Source organism: Gossypium raimondii, chromosome 12, assembly GCF_025698545.1.
Source record: "Gossypium raimondii isolate GPD5lz chromosome 12, ASM2569854v1, whole genome shotgun sequence".
Classification (NCBI taxonomy): domain Eukaryota; kingdom Viridiplantae; phylum Streptophyta; class Magnoliopsida; order Malvales; family Malvaceae; genus Gossypium; species Gossypium raimondii.
This window is the reverse complement of record NC_068576.1, coordinates 7,174,345-7,187,414: the sequence shown is the minus strand read 5'-3', so window position 1 is coordinate 7,187,414 and position 13,070 is coordinate 7,174,345. Positions and strand designations below refer to the sequence as shown.

The 13,070-nt window shown below is 36.3% G+C and overlaps 3 protein-coding genes across 4 annotated transcripts; all 3 read left to right on the top strand.

The window, feature by feature from the left end:
- The first annotated feature begins 1,254 nt into the window (after positions 1-1,254).
- LOC105762329 (RING-H2 finger protein ATL73) lies at positions 1,255-2,046 on the top strand. Its single transcript, XM_012580188.2, has one exon. The coding sequence runs from the start codon at positions 1,412-1,414 to the stop codon at positions 1,892-1,894; it is 483 nt and encodes a 160-aa protein (XP_012435642.1). The 5' UTR covers positions 1,255-1,411; the 3' UTR covers positions 1,895-2,046.
- Positions 2,047-2,419: 373 nt separating this feature from the next.
- On the top strand, positions 2,420-5,929 carry LOC105763082 (pentatricopeptide repeat-containing protein At4g32450, mitochondrial). The gene is made up of 3 exons (XM_012581159.2): positions 2,420-2,570; positions 2,789-5,008; positions 5,217-5,929. The coding sequence occupies exon 2, from the start codon at positions 2,940-2,942 to the stop codon at positions 4,989-4,991; it is 2,052 nt and encodes a 683-aa protein (XP_012436613.1). The 5' UTR covers positions 2,420-2,570; positions 2,789-2,939; the 3' UTR covers positions 4,992-5,008; positions 5,217-5,929.
- Positions 5,930-7,360: 1,431 nt separating this feature from the next.
- On the top strand, positions 7,361-12,823 carry LOC105763081 (hypothetical protein). Of its 2 annotated transcripts, none has more exons than XM_012581157.2 (8): positions 7,361-7,660; positions 7,803-7,909; positions 8,009-8,457; positions 8,844-9,029; positions 9,648-9,755; positions 9,853-10,056; positions 10,138-11,984; positions 12,256-12,823. In XM_012581157.2, the coding sequence occupies exons 2-8, from the start codon at positions 7,834-7,836 to the stop codon at positions 12,782-12,784; spliced, it is 3,399 nt and encodes a 1,132-aa protein (XP_012436611.1). In that variant the 5' UTR covers positions 7,361-7,660; positions 7,803-7,833; the 3' UTR covers positions 12,785-12,823. The 2 variants fall into 2 exon arrangements, with proteins under 2 accessions (XP_012436611.1, XP_012436608.1); XM_012581154.2 differs by having other exon boundaries at positions 7,363-7,660; positions 12,223-12,823.
- Positions 12,824-13,070: the final 247 nt, after the last annotated feature.

Sequence of the window (13,070 nt, the reverse complement as noted above, 5' to 3'; positions counted from 1 at the left end):
TAATGTTTATATGTTTTGTCAAAATGACCTTAATTGTATTTTGAGCCTTTTTGGCCATCAACCTTTTTTTTTCTCAAATTGCTTTTTTAATGATTTGATGAAAGTAAAAGTTAATAGGATGATGTGAAATTTCATATGTGGAATATTTTAATGAGATATAATTTATTACTTAGATAACCCAATAAAATAATTACATGTAGAAAATAATAAAATAAATAATTCATGAAGTTAAAAAACTCTTAACTTAAAGAAAATAAACATAATTATCTAAAAAAGTTTCAAAATAAATGCACATATTCAGTATTTTCGATTTGATTTATTAATTACCATTTTGAAACCTCTCAAGAAACATATGAATGCATTCATTTTGAAACTTTTTTAGATAATTACGCTTATTTTCTTTAAATTAATAGTTGTATATATTTTAATTTCGTGTATGATTTATTAATGTTATTATTTTCACATGTAATTATCTTATTGGGTTACTAAGTAATAAATTACATCTCATTAAAATATTTCACATCATCCCGTTAATTTTTTAACGATACTTTTCATCAAATCTGTTAGAAAAAACAGTTTGAAAAAAACAAAACAAAGATTGATGGCAAAAAAAAGGCTCAAAAATACAATTAGGGTCATCTTAACAAAACATGTAAACGTTAGTGGCTAATTTTGTCATCAAGCCAAAATTTATTTTCTTTCTACTTTTTCCATTTTCTCATTCTATCCTTCTACATTTCCACTCAACCAACCAAGTACACCATAATTTTTTTTTTACTTAACAATTTCATTAATAGATGGATTAGATTCGAATGAGCAATAGGTCATGGCTCAAGAGGACATTCATCAATCTAAGTTTAATTTGAATAAACAATTATAAATTCATTAATTCGAAAATTCATATATCTTTTAATTAAACTATTTTCACAAGTATATAAAGTTATTTACGTGGATTTAGAGTTGGCCTAACAAATAATATCCTAATAAATTATTATATTTTATGTGTAATTTTATTTTAATATATTTATCAACTAAATAAACGGATGTAATTTAAGTTGTAGGAAAGTCATGCGTTATCCAACTTGATGGAAGGAAGCCAATAGAAATTTGCGAAGTTGATGGGAAAAGAGACGTGCTTTTCCCATGATTTGAAGGGCATTAAACAAAAAGGGAAGACAGTGGATTATCAAGTAAGCATAAGCATATGCCATTCCACCGTTCCTCAATCTTTATCTGATGTATCCCAACTCCGTACCATCTCATTTAACCAGCACCATATATTTGATGACCCTTATTGATCTTTGGCCTCATCTTCCTCTTCCTCTTACTGTTTGTACCATGTGTCCCTTCCTCTCTATTCTTTCAATCTCTATCTGCTTACACTTGACAACTGCTTTCTGTTTATCTCTCCATGGCCCAAACTTCACCATCTCCCTCGGCTGATACTCCCACATTAAGCATCCCCTGTCAGGAGACGCAAGAACCCACAGTAGACTTGAACCTCATGATCATCGTGGCAGCCATGTTGTGTGCCTTGGTTTGTGCCTTGGGTCTTCACCCCATGCTACAATGCGTGTTACAATGCACTCATCGTGTCGTGACCGAGCCGAGGGAATGGGTGGCCGCCCGTAGACTGAACTCGGGTCTTAAGAAGAAAGAAATGGTAGCTTTACCAACTACAACTTATGCCAATTCAGGCTCATCATCATCATCATCAGGTTGTGCAATTTGCCTCGTGGATTTCTCGGAAGGTGACAAAATACGGATGCTTCCCAAATGTAACCATCGCTTCCATGTTGCTTGCATCGATAAATGGCTGCTCTCTCGCTCTTCCTGTCCTACTTGCCGGCAGAGGCTCAACTCCAATTGCGACCAATTTGTTATAGATTTTTAAAGTTATAGCACAATAGAGTTGCTGTTTTTAGTAGCTTATTCTCATCATGCATGGCTGATGTATCTATAACTAGTTTTGTCTCTAGACAACTTTTTAGCAATCAGTGTAGCTTTATTAGGTAAATTCTATATCTTCAAATTTTGCAACCTCAACATAGGCCCCAAATTGCATATGTACACCTATATGTTTAATTAGCTGGTCTGGTCATATTCAACGGATCGTTCAAACGTCTGCTGAGGAAGCAACTTGAAGCTGTAAAATAGGGTACCAAAATCTTTTAACGAAAATGGTGGAGAGGCTCAGAATGAAAATTGATTATTAACACATTGGAATACAAGATTTGGTAACAATTTAACGATAAAATTAACATTTTATTTTTATTTTTTACTTAAAAAAATGCCATTAAACCTGTTTCATAAAGCCAATTTCGACATCCACTTTCTAAGTTAAAGCCAATCAATAAAGCAACATCGTACCAACCTTTAGTAAACAGCGATTATCCACTTCGAGAGTTGGCCCAAATATAGACGCCGCTTGACATCCAAAAGAGCAGCGAATGATCCCAACCCAAATTATTGGTTGTTACCCAGCCCAATAAAAAAACCTAAAAACCAATAGCCTTCTGTAACTCTAACGACGCCAAGAAACTCCTCTCTGCACCGCCACCGGCATCCAGGTTTTTTTTTTCTTTTAAACTTCTTCGTCGCTCTTCCTTTCATCGTCTGAAATTTCAATATCATTTTTTTTGGTAGTTGGGCTTATAAATTCCTCGTTAAATTTTTACGTTCAAAATTTTCAGAATCATCTTGATTTTCTGCTTTCTGGATATTCCGCAAACTTGCCCATTTTTGCAATTGTGCTGAATTTGCTGACTTTTTAGCTTGAATTTTTCAGGGGTTTCTTTTCGATAGGTTTTGGTTTTTGACGGCGCTGCCAATGCTGCCACTCTTCTGTTGGTGGCGTTAACAAATTTCCGTTCTCATCACTTCATTTATTGGTTGTTTTTACGATAGGTGAAGCTTTGAGGTTTCAAAGCAACGCATCAATGTCCAGCAAGAGGGTTTCGGTTCTGACCTTCAACTATCTCACCGCTTTATCTAGGGTACGTTCGTCACGACGTTTCCCTCGTTCAGTCACACATTTCAATAAGTTTCTCAGCACTGCTCCTGAAAGGTGGGATTTTCATAGCCCTAGTAGCACCTCTCAGTTTGAGAATTCTCCTTATGATACCCCCACGTCACTAGGTTATGAGCAGAAACAAAATGGACAGGCCTTAAACCCAAACCAGGGTTTTGAGGTATGCCCTACGGATGATAATACGGGGAGTTCAGGTTGGGACAACCGTAATAGCTATTATGGTGGTTTGCAGCCAACGGGAAATCAGATGGGTTCCGTGGGTCAAACTGGGAACTTCGGTTGGTATCACCATAACAATGAGGCAACTAATGGGAACTTAGGGACAAATCCGAATGGAATATATGAAAATGGTTCTTGGAAGGGCACTGAGCAAGGGTTTCATCAGAATCATGATGGAATGCACTCGGAAAACAAAAGATATGAACTGCAGAATAACTCAGTTTACAGAAAAGGAAACTTTAGAGGATGCGAGACTAATGCTCAAAGTACTTCCAATATGCAGAATCAAGTAGGTTCATATTGGGAAGGGCGTCCAGAGATTAGACAGAATCAATTGGACCTTAATTTACAAAGGTTTCCAGAATCCCAAGGAAGCCAAATGGATTTGCAATGCACAAATTTCAGCCAGTACCGGCAGAATCCACAAAATATTTATAATTTTAATTCTTATGGTAAAGTAACAAGTAACTTTAATTTTTATGGTCAAGCATCTGCTACTTCTATTCCCAATGAAGGCTTAACTGAGGTTTCTGAAACTAGCACTAATAATGCTACGGCAGAGAAGCTGGAGGAATTTTGCAATAAAGGAAATGTTAAAGAAGCTGTAGAAGTTTTGGTGTTGATGAAACAGCAAGGTGTTCCTGTGGATTTAGCCCAAATTTTGCAGTTAATGAAGGCATGTGGGGAAGTGAAAGCTTTACAAGAAGCAAAAACTGTTCATGAACACCTCATAGGATCATTTTCACCTCTCAAAATAAGCATCTATAACAGGATTTTAGAGATGTACTTAAAGTGTGGTTCTACAAATGATGCATTTGATGTGTTTGAAAAGATGCCAAGGCGCAATCTGACATCTTGGGATACTATGATAACAGGGCTTGCTAGGAATGGGCTAGGGGAGGATGCCCTTGATCTGTTCTCTCAGTTTAAGCAGGCAGGCTTGAAACCAGATGCCAAAATGTTCCTTGGAGTGTTTTACTCTTGTGGTGTTGTTGGTGATATTAATGAGGGAATGCTTCACTTTTTGTCTATGAGCAGTGATTATGGTATTGTCCCATCCATGGAGCATTATGTCAGTGTTGTTGACATGCTGGGGAGTACAGGGCATTTGGATGAAGCATTGGAATTCATCGAAAATATGCCATCTGAAGCCAGTGCTGATGTCTGGGAAACTTTAATGAATCTCTGCAGAATTCATGGGCACTTGGAACTTGGGGATCGTTGTGCTGAGCTTGTGAATCAACTAGATGCTTCTCGCTTGAATGACCAATCTAAAGCAGGTCTCATACCTTTGAAAGATTCAGACCTTAAAAAGAATGAGAAGAAGAAATTGGCTTGTCAAAGTCCTCTTGAAGTCAGTAGCAGGGTCAACGAGTATCGTGCAGGAGATACATCACATCCTGAGAATGATAGAATCTATGCTCTGCTAAGACGTTTGAAAGAACACATGAAAGAAGCTGGTTATGTTCCCGAAACAAGATTTTGTTTGCACGATATAGATCAGGAAAGTAAGGAAGAAGCTCTTCTTGCTCATAGTGAGAGACTTGCTCTTGCTAATGGTCTCCTCACCAGTCCAGCTCGTGGACAGATTCGTATTATCAAGAACCTTCGTGTTTGTGGCGATTGTCATGCTGCATTTAAGATCCTGTCAAAGATTGTTGGCAGAGAGATCATAATGCGAGATGCTAAGAGGTTTCATCATTTCAATGAAGGGTTGTGTTCTTGTCGAGATTTTTGGTGATCAAAATAGAACTTGAGGTATCATTTATCTTGACATTCTGTTTTACTTCTTCAATGAAAAAAGTGAAATTTAGAAGCATCTGAAGTGAGTAATTTATAAGATAGTGACTTTATAGAGAAGATATAAATAACTTATCTAGTTATAACCCTTGACTACTTGTTTATGATGTTTACCTGCAGTTAGTTATACTTTAATTGAGATTTAAGCAAACCCTGTTTGGTGCAGAACATCCAAGTACTTGGGAATCAAATATGGTACCAGCCAAATTTACTTTTCTGGCCTGTGTCTCCCCAGAGAGGGAAAGCTGCTATCGGTTAACCTGCTCCTTCCACAAACGAGATGTGAAAGCTTCAATTACTTCTGAACATGGGTGTTAGGAAAGGCAGTACGAAATTTATTGGAAGGGCTGTTTGGTTGATGATGAATGTTCTTTTATGCTAGAGACCAATTTTAGTGCATTCGTCCGGGGTAACCTGACTGAAAAGCTTAACTTAGCTGCGTGGCAACCAAACCACCAGCGAATGAACATGATGGTCAATTCCTTGGGGAGCTGTATTTTATGAACATGGTTCCTCTCCCATTTGACTTCCTAAACTGCTAACCAATAGTCATCTGAATATACAATATTTATTCGGAGTGACTGATATTTTTGATAGCTCAGGTGATCAGATTATCTCTGATATATTTGATCGATTGAAGAAAATACAAGTGTTTTGAATATGGCGATGATATTTCTCAACAAATTAGTAGTAGTAGTTGTTATTATTGTTTAGTGCATGTGAGATTAAGCAGAAGTATTTGTTAACAAACAGTGATCTGGGTTTCACAAGTAGCTGCTGCTGTTACTTTTGCCGACCAATGGTTAAAAAGAAGGGCATGAAAACTTGCATGTGTTTTGTATGATATAATGTGCTTGGTTGTACGTAGTTTAAATTATTTTGGTGGTGGAAAAAGCTATAAAATTACCCTTCATTTCAGGTGGTTTAATTAGGCATTCAATCCCTCCTCTCGTGAAGATATTATATTTTTTAAAAAATTAATTACACTTTGCGAGTCCATTAGGAAGTACTTAAATTCATGCGAAGTTGGATCTTATTTTTATAGTAGTTGGTACTTTTCATACATTTTATTCCAAACTTCGTCCTTCAACTTTGTTTTCATATATAAATTTGACAACAATGGTGTATTTTTGGTGAGATCTGTCTGAGATGAATTGGTTGGTTCAAGTGTGAAAATTTTGTCAGGGATACAGTCAATTAATACTATCACTAATTGCCTTTATTCTATTTTTTTTTTGTCAAGCTAAATTGTTTGATTGAACTTTTAAAATTTTAATGGTATTGATATGACAGTTCATGTGGTATTTCACGATATTTCACTATTAAATGAATAAATTTTTATTAATATTTTGGAATTTTTATGAATTATCGTGAGATCATCATACAAGTAGATACATCATTTTAACAGTTTAGTTATTGTCTTCATCCAAAAGTGATTAAAATTTTAAAGTTGAGGGCTAAAATGATCCAATAATAGAATAAGGTCTAAAATGATAAAATAAATAAATATTAGGGGTTAAATTTAACATTATGCCTTGTCAGTTTTGCTCCTTGCTTTTAGATGTTTATTGAGCATATCTTCCTTACATGTGATTTTTCTGGAACTGTCTAGTTTGGTGACCAACTTTCTCTAAGATTTCAAGAATTCAAACTTAGTAATGTTTCGGATTGGATTTCAAAATGGCGCATGTTGGATGTTTAAACCAAGAGAGATCTATACCCTCTTCACTTGGAAGACAAGAAATGATGCCCTCTTTAGAGGAGTTTAACCCAATCAACGAGTACCCTTTACTTCATCATGAGCTACTACTATTTAATCTTGGAAGGGTTCACGGAAGAGGATATGAGGAAAAGAGATGATAGATATGGTATCCTTAAAAGTTTAACAAAGCTGAGGGAAGATGACTATAATAGCATCCAATGGAATTTGTCTCTGGCTATTAGAAAGAGAAAAGAAAAACAATGCAGTAGATTTGGAGGTGCTGCTATGGTGAAGAACAAAAACAATCATATGTTCTGTTGTAAAAGATTTTACACAAAGTCAGGACGAATTCTTCTTTTAGATTTTTTTTTAATTGTAAATGTGTTATTAGGGAATTAGTAAATGCAGACTCTCGAGTAACAATAATGAATGGAGCAATATTATCTTGGGAAGATCAAGAGCTGGAAGTTAATCTCTGCTACCAATGATATCGAGGAACTAATGAAGAATATTGTGGTCGTTAAAATAAAAGAAAGAAAGAATCAAAATTTAATGAAAGACGATTAATATGGATATTTCATTTAACTGACGGATTTGAAATTTTTTTTTTTTTGAATATTGTCTTTAAAGAAACTATTTCTCACAAATAATTTGAAAAAAAAACCCCTAATTTAATATCAAAAGTAAAAAATAAAAAAAAAAAATGCCTCGGTGCCCGGAGACCTAAAGGCAGTAGAACAATAAACATGGGTTAACAAACATGTCCGTCTTCTTAACCAAACAAACAAAAGGGCAAACAAAGCGGGGGGATCATATCTGTAATTCATGAACTAGTAAGTGAAAGTTTTAAGTTCGGGTTCGGTTGGCCGAGGGCTTCAAAGGCTATTAACATCATCATCATCATATAGGTGTGTGTTGGTATTGACGACGAATCTGCAGTTATCGTGTCTACCTTATTTCTGTTCACCAACCGTTCGTCTAAATGCTTAGTCCCTTGCTTCCTCTTCTTCTCAGTGCATCCCCTCTGTTTATATTTTTTTTTCCTTGCAGGTAGTAGTGGAGCTCATTACTGCATTTTGCCATGGACAAAATATCGGCTGCTTGTGCCATGGAATGGAGCATCCAGCTGGACAAGGCTCTTCGCTCCAGTAACCCAGGTTCCATCTGCTTCTTTTACCTTTTCATAAAATTTAATGTCAACCCATTTCATCATCTTCTTCAGCTCCATGGGACTAAATTAGTTTCTCCTTATCCAGCTCTAGCAGTTGAGACCATTTTACAGACTGGCCCAAGACTGGAGCAGTGGGGTCAAGAACCAGAAGCAACTAAGGCACTATGCTCCATCTTCGGTTTAGTCCCTGGCGAGGATAGGCTGTTTGCCAACGCTATACTTTTAAGGCTTGCAGACGCATTTCGCTTCGGTGATAAAAAAATCAGGTTATCTGTTGTCAGAATTTTCTTGACAAGTATCAGGTGTAATAGAAGCAAAAAACTTGGGAAGCAAAAGAGACGAACTTTTCTAAATAGCAGAGTGTATAACCATGAAGAACTTTTGAGGAGAGTGAAGGTTGTTTTTGACACAGGTGATGTTGAGTCGAGAGCAATGGCTTTAGTTCTTTTTGGTTGTTGGGCTGATTTTGCAAAAGATAGTGCTGAGATACGATACTTGGTACTCTCCAGTATGGTCTCTTCTAATATTTTGGAGGTGAGTGTGGTGTATCAACATCAGTATTTCTGCTGCACAAAATCATTTTTTCCTTTTGTTTTTAGTAGAATATTTTTTCTAGTCTGTTTCTTTACCTTTTTTTTTTTAAAGAATGGTGATTACTTGAACATGTTTGAGCCTAAGCAAAAGTGTTTAACTTAAATTAGAATCCTCAAACAATGTTTAGACATTATAAAACTCTCAATCACACACATCTGCAGACACTTATTTAGCCCCTTAGATTAGCAATCTGCCTTCCCAAACAATGAAGAAACAGAAGATAAGAAACATTCTTATTGCTATGTCATTATTTACATCCCACTTACAATAACTTATTTTTAGAAAATGAGAAAGACTTATTTTCTGCCTTTGCATGATTTCTATAGGTGAAAGCATCATTGTTTGCTGCCAGTAGGTTTTGTGAGTTAACAGATGACTTTGCATCTGTTGTCTTGGAGATGATGGTGAATATGATGGCTTCACCAGAAACACTGCCAGCTGTAAGGTTGGGAGGGGCAAGTGTTTTTACTAGAATGGTTTGCTCATATTCAGTTTCAAAAAGAGCTTACAAGGTTTTGTGCTTCACTCTCCTCCCATTCACTCATATCCTGAAACATGCATATTCCAATTTGAATGTCTAAATACATCTTGCTGCTAGTCATGCAAATTATGACCTGGCCTCCAAAGGACAATTTTATCCAGAACCATATCATGGAATGGTACATGTTCTTTCTAGGCATTTTTGACATGTTTTTTTGAAGAGAATGTATTTATTGTTAAATTAGCTATTGTCTCTTGTGTCTGTTTTAAAGAATCGAATCTTACACATAAAGTCATACACACATATGCATTCAAAATTTTCAAACATATGATACTCCAATTTGGCACAAAAGTGTGACCATTGTTGCTATGAAAGCATGAAAACCTGTGCTTGTGAGGTACTATTGGTTATAAACCTTCCTTTTTCTTGTGCTTTAAACCAAAAATTAGAGAAGGCATGTTTCACTTAGCACAAAGTTGGGAATCAAGGATATTGTCCTGGTCTACTGGTCAAATATGTGATGCAATGATAGGAAGATTTCAGTGACAAGTAGAAGTCAGTATGCTATTCAAATAATTAAATTTTTTTTACCAAACTCTCTGTTTTCATCTTTTTATCTTAGCTCATATAAATCTCTACTTTGTTGCAGACAGGTATTAAGCTGGTGTTAGATTCTTCAGAAGAGAATTTCATCATTGCCATGCTGGTTTCACTCTCAAAACTTGTTTCCAAGTCAACAAGTCTTATTTCTGAACAGGTATTTCTTCCAGCACTAGTTCTCAATCTCTCTTTCTTGCAATATATTCCATGTGAGATGGCTTTCTTAATATGTTTGTCTTTCAATTTGGATACAGGTGGATGTGCTTTTGCCATATCTTAGCCAGGAAAATAGTTGGCAGATGAGAGAAACAGCATTAAAGTGCTTACATCTTCTTTTTGTAAAAGAAGGGTGTTGCTCTCCTGTTAATATGCATGTGATTAAAGCGGTATTCAGCATACTACATGAACTGGAACTTCCATCAGTCATGCATTGTGGAGCTCTTCAGATTTTACATAAGGTTCTCTTTAAGCAAATCATAAGTTAGTTGTTTAGTATTTTTAGATTTATACTTTGTTGATGCATTTTGGTCAATTTGCAGATCTTTTTGTTAACACTACCTAATCTCCCTTCTTTTGAGAAGCTTGAATTTGATCATCTATTAGCCATTCTAGAAAATGCTGCCCAGTCCCCAATCATGTCGAAGTGCCTTGCAGCTCTTCGAATTCTTACAGATATATCAAGCAAACTTTGGGCAAGAAAAAATAGTGAATCTTTTGCTGTTTATTCCTCACCTCTGCCATTGCGGGTCATCTCTTTAGTTATGGCACAGCTCAGATCACTGGTGATGCAATTACCTGATCCTTGCCAGACTAGTTCCAGAATATTTCATGAAATTAAAAGCCTGCTCAAGCTTATTCTTCAGCTTGTTGGGGAACATCCAGATTTGGGTGCAACAGTGCTGGGTGAAATCGGTTCATTTATCAAATATTTTGGAACTCCAAATGAAAATGTTCTGGCTAGTAAACACATTGCTTCATCTGAGGTCCTTGACTTTGAGGGAGATATGTACCAAGCCTTCAGGTCCAAGCTTTTATCTCACATACACAGATTCGTGGCTACCTGTCTTCAAATTCTCAATGAAGCTGGTGCAATCACTACCAATGTCTTTGACAAAGTACAACTTCTGGTGAAGCATTTACATCATGGCAGGATATTTGATTGCTATACACGGACTGTTTACTCTTTACTTTTGCATTCTCGTCTTTTTGGAATTCTTATTGAACACCCATTTAAGCAGGAACTTGCCACCCTTGAGCATGCCTGCAAGATGTTATCAGAGAGGGATAACTGGCATTCCTATAAAGCAGGAATATATGCAACAAATCAGGGAGCATGGATTACAGCAACTTTTATTTTTGCAGAGCTAATGTCAAGAGTTCAGTCTGAGTCCTGTTATTGCTGGTTTAAATCATTAGTTCAGTTTTCCCATTCTGAGGCAAAACTCTGGCTTAGTCCTTTGGCAAAGCAAGGGTCTTTCTTAGAGGGTTCAGTGGGCACAAATGAACTCCTTGCTTTTTTGAAAGATAATTTTGGAGAACTAGGACAAGATGCTGCAGGGAATGACGATGTGCCTAATTATAGGGATGTACTAGTTGGGGCATATAAAAATGTATGTTCTTCAATAGAAACATTAGAAAGAGTTATCATATCCAGAAAAGCATTCTGTTTTCAGAGATGGTTTTTTTCTCTCAGGGCAAAGTTACTTGGGGCTGTAGGGGAGATCCTTGAAGTGTTGGATACATCTAAGCAGGAAACTTTTAGCATCATAATTGAAGTTCAGAACAGTGCTTTGACTAACATTAAATGTCTAGAAAAATTCACTCAGTTTTCTTGCCGACTGAACAGACTAGCCAAGGAATTCAATCTGATAAACTCATCTTTCATCGGTATGGACTGTGAGAGTTTGAAAATCATTGCAAGACTTGCACTTAGTTGTTCATTATTGGCCTTTAGTGCAGGATTCCCTCATTTCTTTCCCAATCTTCCTGCTTATAAATATTTAAGAACTTGTGTACGAGAGCACTCACAGCAGAGTAATTTAAGTTCAATGTTACTGCAAGATTTGCTTGGCCGTTTATTGCACATTGACCATGAGGTCAGCATGGATCTCTGTAAACTTTTAGATAATGGAGGATGTCCCACAAAATGTTCGCACCTGCAGTCCGGAAATTATATATTAAAAAGTGGACATGAGGTAAAGGATATACTCGATATAATAAGGTATGCAGTTTCCACTGTGATGCATTTGCAAATTGAGACAAACAGGATACAGAATGAGGCAATCATATCCCATGTTACAAAGAATGGGGTAGAACTTCTATTGGAAATTAGTAGGAAATGGCTTCAAATTCCATTCCAGATGCCAAAGCAGTTTTTTAATACAAGGTATGTCTTGCAAACTATTTTGACTAGTTAGCTTGTTTTGGACTAGAAAAACCTATTAGTTAAGCTGTTGAAGATTATATCAATACCTAGCTCCTATTTTGCATAGTGATCCCTTCTAGTGGTACATACTTACTTTTTTTGTTAAAATTGAATGTTTTCCTATAGTTATTGTGGAACCGATTGTGATATCTTTGCAACTTTTTGATATTCTTGTTTCTGAAATATTGTAAAATCTCAGGCCTATAATTGGTTCAGAGCTTTTTGTCTACAGTACAGATAGCAGAAATCAAAGTCAGATTACTGTGTCATCAGGCCTTCACCTCTCACTAAATCTCTGTCTTCAACTGAGAAATGCCTCACCTGAATTGTCACTTGGATTGACCAAGTTGTACTGCATTCTTTATAGCAGAGTGTCTTTTCAGAAGCAGTCCCACAGGGAAAGAAACAATGAAGAAATGGAATCGCAGTGTCAACCTTGGGAAAGTGAGGAGATAGTAGAAATGAATGAGAAGTTATTTCAGTATGTAACAGAGTGTGCAAAGAAGACGACTAGTTATGGTAAGCGTTTCAGGGATGATGATATGAATGATGATCAGATGGTGTATGAATTTGTGTGTTTTGAACCAAATGCTAAAGGGCAAGGATTCTCAAGTTGTGTACTTGATGTATCTCATTTTCCAGTGGGTTGTTATAGAGTAGAATGGTATAGTTGTTGTATTGACAATGAAGGATCTTACTGGAGTCTTCTGCCGTTGAACTCTAGACCTGTATTTACAGTGCAGGAATCTCTCTTTGTTTGATCTTGTGGTGAGTCTATTCATTGCTTCATTTTTTATTTACACAGTACCTGTGAAACCATGAATTCCCAATTCCCTAAATGCTCCGAAATGCAGTTCGTTAAACCTTGCAACAACCTGCCATTTCATGGCAAGCTTATTATACTTGCCATTGAATTTCTATTGAGTAAAAGGATAACAGCAACAGAAGGAACAGAGAATCTAAGTGCTCTCTCCATTTCCACCTACCAATTAGCAATGTTCATTAAACTTTATCCCTCTACAAATACCAGCTTTAAAACTCCTTCCA

Coding starts and splice junctions, on each gene's coding strand:
- LOC105763081 (XM_012581154.2), top strand. CDS start 7,834: ATGGACAAAATATCGGCTGCTTGTGCCATGGAATGGAGCATCCAGCTG. Junction 8,458..8,843: donor TCTCTTCTAATATTTTGGAG/GTGAGTGTGGTG, acceptor TGATTTCTATAG/GTGAAAGCATCATTGTTTGC. Junction 10,057..10,137: donor CTCTTCAGATTTTACATAAG/GTTCTCTTTAAG, acceptor GTCAATTTGCAG/ATCTTTTTGTTAACACTACC.
- LOC105762329 (XM_012580188.2), top strand. CDS start 1,412: ATGGCCCAAACTTCACCATCTCCCTCGGCTGATACTCCCACATTAAGC.
- LOC105763082 (XM_012581159.2), top strand. CDS start 2,940: ATGTCCAGCAAGAGGGTTTCGGTTCTGACCTTCAACTATCTCACCGCT.